At 32.6% G+C, this 10,773-nt stretch overlaps 1 protein-coding gene across 1 annotated transcript; it reads right to left on the bottom strand.

Moving 5' to 3' along the window:
- On the bottom strand, positions 1-3,198 carry LOC107465810 (hypothetical protein At1g04090). Its single transcript, XM_016084786.3, has 2 exons — positions 2,828-3,198; positions 1-2,282 (listed from the first exon to the last, which is right to left on the bottom strand). Exons 1-2 carry the CDS (start codon positions 2,934-2,936, stop codon positions 715-717), a joined length of 1,677 nt encoding a protein of 558 aa, XP_015940272.1. The 5' UTR covers positions 2,937-3,198; the 3' UTR covers positions 1-714.
- Between the last annotated feature and the right edge of the window lie 7,575 nt (positions 3,199-10,773).

The raw sequence follows: 10,773 nt of genomic DNA, 5'->3' as shown, positions 1-10,773 counted from the left end.
TTCACCAATAATATATCATTCCTTTTAAAGTGTTCAAATGACATCGAGAACATAGTTGCTACAAATACTACTATTGAGTATTGAATGTATATACAACCAATAACCTTAGCATTTACATTTCACAAACAAGTTACAACTATAGCATTTTCACTCCACCAAGAAGTTGACATAAATTGCCCCTATCTGAGGTTCACCTCCTTTACAATCATTAACCAATGATGATTTCTTGATCTTCTTCACCTTGCCAACTTCCCAAAATAACACCTAATACATACTATTTATTAACAGATACTATCTCACAAGTTGGATACTTTTTCAATTACTCTAACCGTTCTAAAATATGTCACTATAATAAATTCAGAACACTCATAAGTCATAACCTATGTATCGGAATACATTTTGTATCCGGATACATTGAATTATGGTTTATCGAATTTCCAAATTGACAAATAATGTGCAATGGAGATAGTAACAACGAGTGGAAAAGCATTCTCCACGATGTTGTGTTGAGCTATTTTCTTTAAAAAAAAAAAGTATTTAGGGACAACGGCTAGTAGCAGGACAAATACCACATGTAATGCAAGTTTTGAACATTTACACCCACTTATTTTCATTTATAGTACTTTAAAATTATAGAAAAATAATGAATGAGTGATTGTAAATGTTCATCGAGCACACATTAAATATACCAAAGATGGTGTGATTAAAGCAGGACTAGCAATATTCATCACCTAGCCAATTTTCCTTCTCCTTTGGACCAGTTGGACCCTCCTCACCATATAGCTCTGTTGGAAACAAATCAATCAAGTTCTCCACAGAAAATCTAACAAACATTGGAAGCATATCTATTAGCTTCTCTATTTCCGATCTCCCATCGTACACGATCGAAGGACCCCACTCTCTCATGTACTGCAACCAGCACGGTTCATTCACGGCTCCATTGCCAAGATACTCGGCCGCAACAATCTGATACCTTGTGCTGGAATCCACTACGAATTCGCTTCTAGCTGCGTCGTTACGCACACCTATTCCAAGCTTGGATGATCCCTGAAGGTAAGTACCAGGATGAGGGTAGCTGGCGTGGCCGTGTTTTGAAGAGTAAACGATTGGTTTGTTGTCCTTGATAAACTCAAGATCAGAAGCATCCAACCATTCGCCTCCGCTATGCTGAGAGAAGAACACAGACCACAGCTCCCCAGTGAAGTTGTTTATTCTGAGGGTGAAGTGCTCCCAATCACTCACATGTTCACCAATCTTGCTCATCTCGATGTTCATCAATGCAACTTTGAGGGTGGCAGGACCATTGAAGGGGCAAAACACCCACATTGCAATATCCGTAAAGGAACCTCCCAATGCTGGCTTTACATGAACATAGAGTTCTGAACTCTCTATGTCACCCTTCTTTAGATAATTCTTTGCATCGTTATCGCTAGGCAAATCAATCCAAAATGCACCATCATTTGTTCCTCCACTAGGCAAATTCGAGCCCTGATAATCTATGGCGCTACCCTTCTTGCCATTGGCCGAATACAGAAGCGCTCCGTTCTTGAAAAACCACTGCACTGATGATGGCATGTATGTCTCATCAGGATGGAAGTACACAGTAGGTCCATAATGCTCGATAAGCGCATGAATCTGGTTCAGATTTGGCATTGCGTGCAAGGTAGAGTCGAGATTCTTCAAGCAACCAATATTTTCCACTACTTCCTCAGAATCAAAATAAGCGCCGCAAACAAATGTTCCAACAGATACACCTTTACAGAGCATACCTCTGTCACAGGGCTGTATGTTCCAAATCTGCAATGGATCCTTTGAAGATTTGGACTTGATAGTTACCAATAGATTAGAAGTCTCACAAGATTCCGTTAGATCTGTTCGCACACATCTAACTTGTTCAACTTCCGGTTCTTTTGGCGTGCTAGTAACTACAACGCCCATGGCCTTATAACCCGTTGGAGGGTTCGGCAACCAGAAGTAAGCACATTCGTCATGTGAATCCGAACTCCACACTAGAGTGTAGTCAAGAGGCTTCTTAAGAGCTGGAGATTCGGATTCACAAGTCATTTCACGCGCCACAAGCACATATCCTCTCAGTGGCTGGCCATTCGATTGGCAGTAGTGGCCAAGGGAGAAGAAGCCGTCTGGAATCTCCAAAGGTCTGTAGAAGGTGAATGGCTGCGCTTTTCCAGCCAACTGAGTGCATCTCCAAATCCTCTCAAACTTGGTTATTTGCAAAACTTCGATTTCTCCGAGCCATATTCTTCCACCGGCAAAACCATTACCTGAACAGATCATATACACTATTAGATAAACACAGATGCTTAAGCCATAGAATTTTATAACGGCAAATCTAGACGAAATCAAAGAGAACCAGCATAACAAAAAAGATTATTGATAGCAAGATTTAAAATTTGATCTTTTTAGTAACACATACACAATAGATTACACATGCCAAAATCTGCATTGAAGATGCTTACTTGATGCATACATATTAATCAAAAGTGTCTAAGCCTAGTAATTGTGTGATTAAAGAATTTCGATGACTGCAAGTTTCCATACACATCTCTCAATTAATAAAAATTAAATATTTGGTCAACAAAAATGGCACCCAATCCAACCCCCGCCCCCACCAAAAGAATTTTTTTTTTTCAGAGATGAACATTCAGGAGATACAAAGGAGCTTGTTTTGTGCTCTGAATAATGATATTTACGGAAGTACCCATTAATGAAAGCCAAGAAGACACATTTCAGCTTGAAAATTGGTGAAAGCTTTTTATTAAGACAAGTTGGTATAAATACATATATCGAGGTAGATAGATAGAGATACCTTGTGGCCAGTGTGGAAGAGGTGAAGGGAGAGAGAAAGGGTGTGGCTCAGAGAAATCATCGTAGTTAGGAATACAATCCCAACAGAAACACTCACAACCCAACATCATCCCCTTTTCTTCTTTCTTTCTTTCTTTCTTTCAAACACACCAAAACAAATGGGTTTCTTTTGGTGTTTCCGTTGCCTTCAACAAAGGAGTTTCAAGAATGAAGAAAAAAGAGAGAACGAAGAGTGTTTCAGTAACAGTAAAGAAAAAGTCAACTTTCTCTCTCCCTCTCTCTTCTGGTTGGAGTGTTGTTCTTTTGCAGAGACGCTGCTCCTTTTTTAATTCTTTCTTCGGGTTTTTTGAGGTTGCCTTGTTCCTGCTATAAATTTTTTTTATTTTCCTTTTCTTTTTGTTTGCTCCTTGTTTCAGACTTTTTTATTAATTTAACAAGAATGGTTCGTAGAGGCTCATCCTTAAAGTATTATATTTTTTAATTAAATAAATTATAGTTATTCGTTATTATATTTTATATGAATAGTTCAATTTTAGGATTTAAATTTTAAAATTTAAGAATTACAGTTTAGAATTTTAGAATTTAAAATATAAAATTTAAAATTTATAATTTAGAATTTAAGATTTAAAAATTAATTTTTTTAGAGTTTAAAGAGAATTGTTCTCTTTATATATTCTCTGCAAGTAAGGAATAAAACGCATGTAAAGTGTATTTATATATTCAATTATAACCATATGCTTTTCAATGATTAATTTATTATCGTGTACAATTATAAAAAAAGGAAAATTAATTGCATAAATTAATGTTAATTTAACTTGCAAATAATTTCTTTATTATGTTGGCTCATACTCTATTTGAACTTCATTTCAATTCGATTTATGTAAGTAATAAATAATGTATAAATTAACACAATGTCGTTTGTCGTATATTATATGAAATGTACAAATAATTTCTTCATAGAGGAAATAAATATCTCTAGTATAGTATAGTGCAACAATGGCATAAGCAAGTAAAGCAAGCAAGCTTGCGTAAAAGTACATACAATGTTTGTGGGGGTGAATGAGTTTCTAACACGCATCAAAGAGGAATCAATTATTAGGTTTGTTGTTGTTGATTAAGACATACTTCCCTCTTTCTTTTTGGTTAATTTACCCCCTTGCAATGCAAATGGATGCATTCTCATACATTTATTTTCCCTAAGTATATTAGTCTATGTTTAATCTTTGTACATTTATTCCCACTTGTCTTTAAGCTTTTTTTCTTAGTAATGATTTTTATATATAAGTTTATATGATAAAGAGCACAAAGAAATGATAAGTTTATATATAAGTTTTGAGTTATGACAGAGCTAGATTACACTATCTGTTTAAAAAAACTAGCTTAAGGAAATCAGAGTATTAATTAATGTTATAGAACATTTTGAAGTGGATAATTATTATTATTGAGCCACTTTTATTTGGAATAATTATATAATAAAAGTTTAATTTTAATACATGAAATATATACAATTTTAACAATCATTCAATTATATTTAATTTTTTGGATAATTATTTATGTAATTCATTTAAAAGTAATTATTTGTACTGATATAATAATACACAGTGGCGGAATTTAGTTCAGACAAGGGGTGGCCATGGTCCCCCCAAATTTTTATTAAAAAAATTAGTAATATTTTTTTAAAAAATAAAAAATAGTTCAGTTGGTTCAAATATTTTATTATGACTTAAAATACCAAATTTTAATCTTCATCTCTTGTTTTTATTACACAATAATTTTTAGTTTTAAACATTCAAAACATATTGGATTTGGATTGAATTGAGTGTATTCGCATTTCGCAGCTCTCTATTCAATAAGCAACACTCCCTTTATCTTTGAGTTCAAATATAAAAAATTAGGTATTTTTATTGTGTATAAATTGATAAAAAAAAATTAATAAATATTATAAATTTTAATATTTGTCCTTCTAATTTCTTTTTTACATATTTTACTGGATATATATATTCAAATATTTATATAAAATAGTCATAAAAAAGCAAAGAGTTGATGATGCATTTTTTAATAGGAAGGCTAATATTCAAAAAGGAAAACATATAACTTTTACAATATCAACACATGTAAATAGTTCTTCTACTTTAATGAATCACAAAGAAAGTAAGATACAACCTTCAAAAGTTTAAAGAGTTACATCTGATGAGTTTGACCTTAATTCTTTAGAATGATACCCTGAAAAATGGCTTTAAATTTGGCAATATTACTTAAATTAGAGAGATGAGGTTAGACAAACTTATTTTAAATGAGATTCATGTCAAAAACATCTTGATAATTATCTTCTATCTGACCCCCAAAATTTCGTTTCAAACTCCGCCACTGATAATACATAATTAAATATTAATAAAAAAGTTGTAGTTATTACTGTGCTAATCTGTGATTGGAAGTTTTTTTCTTTGTGATTGGAAGATTTTAAAGTAATATGATTGGTGCACAAAAAAATTATTGGGATAATTTTTTGGAGATCACATAGCCTTAAAATAAAACAAAAAAAAAATAAGTAGAGAAAGAAGAGAAGAGAAAGAGAGAGATATTGAGAGAGAAAAAATAGGATAAATAATTAAAATTACTCTTGAACGGTCAAATTGCTGAAAAAGTTACTTTCTAAAGTTATTAACAATTTTTTTGTAGATTATTTTAAAATTTGACAAAAATATTCAATTTTTAAACATGTAATCTTAAAAAAAATTTAGAGATTAAGTTATTTTGCGATTTTTTTTGTCAATGATAAAAATAATTTTTAAAATGGAAAAACAAGAGATCAAACTTTATTTTGTGTTTTCAGTTTATTTTTAAAATATCTATTTAAATATAGTCCAGTTACACATTCAAGTTTTTTTAAAAACCAAGTTTAACCAAGTTAGCCCAAACTCAACAAAAATCACTTTCATTACATCAGCGTGTAAACATATGCTTCACTAACACAAACTTTCTCGTCTTCGCGTTCCTTCTTCTTCGCGTTATTCCTTATTCATTTTTGCATTCCTCCTTCTTCGTCTTCGCATTCCTTCTTCTTCTTTTTTGTGTTCTTCCTTCTTCTTCTTCACATTCGTACTTCTTCTTCGTTGCGTTCCTTCTTTTATTTTTCCGCATATTTTTTCTTCATCGTCGTTCTTTTATTGCTGCTGTTTTTGTTGCGTTTTTTCTTTTTCTCCTTTTAATTGAGGTTCATTTGGATCCAGAAATGAATTTAATGTGGTTTTGTTGATGATTGAGTCTTTTTTGCTGCTTGTTCAAAACTGAAATAATTTCGATTTATTTGTGTGTTAATTGAGGTTCACCTGATGTTGTTGATAAGTATTGACCAAATGTTTTATTTCTTAAGTAATTTCGGTTATTTTTTAGTTTAATTGAAATTCATTTGGATTCAAAAATGAATTGGACGTGTTTTTGTTGATAATTGGGTCTTTTTTACTACTTGTTCAAAACTGAACTAATTTCGGTTCATTTGTGTGTTAATTGAGGTTCACTTGATGCTGCTGTTATATATTGACCAAGTTTTTAATTCCTTAAGTAATTTCGGTTTATTTCTTAGTTTATTTGAGGTTCATTTGGATCCAGAAATGACTTCGATGTGTTTTTGTCTATGATTGAGTCTTTTTTACTACTTGTTCAAAACTGAATTAATTGAATGGAATGAAGTGAAATCTAATGTGTAAAACACAAGAAATTAGTAAATAATTAGCGAATAAATTAGTTAATAATAAGGAAAACTAGAAAAAATAATTTTATAGTTTAATGTGGTAGAATTAATTAAAATATGAATTTACACTAATTTTAAAGAATTTGGCTCAAAAATTAGGATAAATAGACCGAATTGGGTGAATCGAGCTCGTATTGGGCCCAAGGCCCAACCCAATCCCTTGATATGAATGAGCTTCAGCTCAAATCTCTTTCTTCTTCATGCGAATGCTGAAGAACACAACCAAGGGGGAGAAGAAGGTAGTAAAGCCTTAGCCTTGATTCCATCTTCCATAACTTATCTCTCCAAGCTTCGATCGCCACGTGACCGCAGCGTTGAGCTCTACAAAGCCAGAACTTAATTACGAAAGAAAGCCACGTTTTTATTTTCAATTTTCTCTTCCCTAATTCCGAAACTCAATGTGAAATTAAGTTAAATTTTGCATGATTTCGGTGTTTAGGTTCGAGTTAACTTGCTGGTATTGTCGAGTTTGGCTCGTTTGAGCTGTGGGTCAGGTAAGCACCCTCAAACCATTGGTATATATGTTAAATTAGTGAGCTCTATTTTGATTGTAGTGATAATTATAGTAATAGATTGAAATTGAGTGTTGGACGGAGCCAGTTTGAGGATTTGGAAGTTTGAAGTCAAGTTTCGGAGGCCGGATTTCATTGGTAAGATTTTGGAATCTTGGAAACTTGTAGTGCAGGAACGCTTGTGGTGTTTTGAGTTTATCGAAAAATCGGCCAATGTATGGTTTTGATTTCTCGTATTTAATATATAATGTCTTGAGAAAACATAGGCTAGATGACCATAGGATAGGTGTGAATGCATGAGTATGATAATTGCCTATAACCTTTGATGATGATTGTTGATATGGATTGAGTATGTGTTGGTGATTATTGTTCATGATGAGAGTAGAGTGATGAATGATGGATTAATGATGTTTGATATGTTGATAATGATGATATGAATATATATATTGAGTAGGTGGATGATAATCTTGTTGATTTAAAATGAGAAATTTAGTTTTGAAATTGTATACTATTGAAGTATGATTGAATGTGGTATGATGTGGGGAATTTGGAACTATGTTGGTATGTTATGAAATGTTGCTGAGCTGAATATAGGTACAGAAGTTAGATTTGAGGTTAGTTTTTTTTTTGAAAATTGAGGTTTGAAGTTTTTGAGTAAAATTAATTTTTGGCCGAATTTCGACGAGCCATAACTTAGCTTCTGGACTCCGAAATTGTTTCAAACTTGTTTCATATAAAAATTTAGGTCCGTGAAGTTTACGCCGTTTGAAGAACGGATGAAAAATATTTTAAGATGAAAAAGTTATGCGCATTGGAAGTTTGGAGTGCAAAGTTGAAAATTCTGCAGCATTCAGCATTTTTGCTGTTCTATATAACTTGCATACACGACCACTGCACGCGACGCGACCAACCTATTCTGATTGGGTATCTCGCGTACGCGAGCAGAGTGATTGCATACGTGAGCATAGAAAATTGTATCCCCACGCGTATGCGTGGCCTATGCGTACGCATGACCTTTCAGTAATGCACTCCTACGTGTACGTATGTGACCCCGATTTTCGGTAAAGTGGATTTTTATGTTTTAAAACTTAATTTTAAACCTCTAAAACTTTATTTTTACTCTTTTAGACCCTACACCTTAGTTGTAAGTATGGTGAAGAGGTTAAGCTATGGAGAAGTAGTTAACTTGGGTTTGAAGAAAGATTTAGAAAATATAACTTGTGGTTAAAAGAGCGCACTTGAGTTAATAAGATGATGAAAGTAATGTATGAGGCCATTAAGAGAATCAGGAAATATTGAGAATAATGAAATATGATTGATTATTAAATGATTACGAGTTATTGATGAGGTGCGATAATGTTGCGAAAATGCTAGAGATGCATATATGAATTAATGAATGAATAAATAATGTAACCTAATTATGATTGAAAATGATTGAGACATTCGTTGACCCCTTGTACGTAAGATGTGACCGGACACTTTATCTCTTCGGGTTCCCCCCTGGGCATGCATATACTGATATTATTGAGTTTGGGGTGTTGTCTTTTCCATGTTAGATTAGGATTCTTCCCATAGAATATTATTGAGCTTGGAGTGTTGTCTCCCCTGTGTCAGCTTGTGTTCCATCCCATGGTTTATTTTTGAGTATGGGGATGCATGTACAGAGGAACTGGTCACGGTTAGCTACCAAGACATGTCAGGATGGCTATGTAACTGACAGTTGATATCAACAGCCATAGGACAGGCATACATCATGTGCATTCGTTTGTTTGCTTTGGTATGTATTCTTGGGTTTGCCAACTTATTATTTTCATGATTAACTGCTATGTGTTCTGACTGTTATATCTGCAAACTACCTGTATTTTCTTTGCCTGCTTGCTTGTCTATGTGGTTTCACCGGTATTAGAGGATTCGAGGAACAGAGAAGAATTTGAAGGTTTTAGTACGGTTTTCGTTAACTTTAAAACCTTGGAGAACTACCCCTGCTTAAGGTTTCTGTTTTTAGTTTCTTAAGTTTTATAATCCGAGTGTCGGTGTTCTAGGATTGCCTCTGGTTTTTTCCGAGACCTTATTTATTATATATGTGGGTACCTTAACCATATTGAGAACCCCCGGTTCTCGTCCCATACAATATTGTCGTTTTTCAGATGCAAGTCGATATGCGACTCACTAGGCGTCTGAAGTTCTATTGTAGCGAAGATGGGAGTTTGGACTTTTATATTTTGTTATGTATATATGTATATATATGCTTAGACTTCTTCTTTTATGTATTATACTTTTGTGCCTCATAGAGGCTTTTGTTGGAGAACTATGGTTTATTTTGAAAACTATAGATATGAGATTATATGTATGTAGGTAAATATTCTCCGAAAGTAAAGTATGTTATTGTTCCCAATATTTGGGGTAAGTCCTAAAGTTGTTCCTAACATTTCAATTGTCCTATTTAAGTCCCTAACCTTTCAAAATTGACTCAATATTGTCCTGCCGTTAGGGATCCGTTAACAGAATTGACGGCATGACAAAATTGAGACGATTTTGAAACGTTAGGGATTTAAATAGGATGAAAACGTTGGGATAAAAATGATACATATAAATAAATTTTAGTTTTATTCTTCAATAATATCAATTTTTTACTGTACATAGTATTCAATTATTTTTTAATCAAACCAAAGTAAATTACACTTAATCACATTACTTTCATTTTAGATAAATTTATTTTTTATAATTTTACACTTAAAGTTACAAGTTAATATAAAAATATAAAAAAATTATTTAGAATGAAAGTAATATGATTAAGTGTAATTTACTTAGATATAATTAAAAATAATTGAATATTATATACTGTAAAAAATTGATATTATTGAAGGATAAAATTAAAATTTATTTCTATGTATCGTTTTTGTCCCCCCAATGTTTTTGTTCTATTTAAGTCCCTAATGTTTCAAAATCATCTCAATTTTGTTAACGGATCTCTAACGGCATGACAATATTGAGCCAATTTTGAAACGTTATGGACTTAAATAGGATGATTGAAATGTTTGAGACAATTTTAGGACTTACTCCAATGGTTGGGGACAAAAACGATATTTTACTCTATTCTCCAGCTAGCCTTAACTTTGCAGGCTGAGCTTGGAGCCTAACTACTATGTATCCTTGATCCTCTACTCTTTTGTTTTTAGAGGTCGTAATACCTCTATCTTATGACTTAAGCATAATATTCTGTGTGGTAGGGTGTTACATAATACAATTGAATAAGGTGATAATTAATAATTTTATTCTTCTTTGCTAAAAAATTTGATCAATGCTTATTAGCAGCATCAAGTGGACCTTAATTAACACACAAATGAATCGAAATTAGTTCAATTTTAAAAAAGTAGTAAAAAAGTCTCAATCATCAATAAAAACACAACCAATTCATTTTAAGATCCAAATTAACTTCAATTAAACTAATTAATGAACCGAAATTACTTAAGGAATAAAAAGTTTGGTCAATATTTATTAGCAGCATCAAATGAACTTTAATTAACACACAAATGAACCGAAATAAATCAAAATTATTTAATGATAGTACCAGAGAAAATCAGAATCAATGAAGATGTTAGCAAAATATTGATATTGTTGGTGATGACGATAACAGAAGAGAAAGGAGGAGGAGGAGGAGGAGGAGAGGAGGAGGAGAAGGAG

Source organism: Arachis duranensis, chromosome 9, assembly GCF_000817695.3.
Source record: "Arachis duranensis cultivar V14167 chromosome 9, aradu.V14167.gnm2.J7QH, whole genome shotgun sequence".
In the NCBI taxonomy this organism is placed as follows: Eukaryota; Viridiplantae; Streptophyta; class Magnoliopsida; order Fabales; family Fabaceae; genus Arachis; species Arachis duranensis.
Note: the sequence above shows the minus strand (reverse complement) of the source record. Positions and strands in the feature narration are given on the sequence as shown.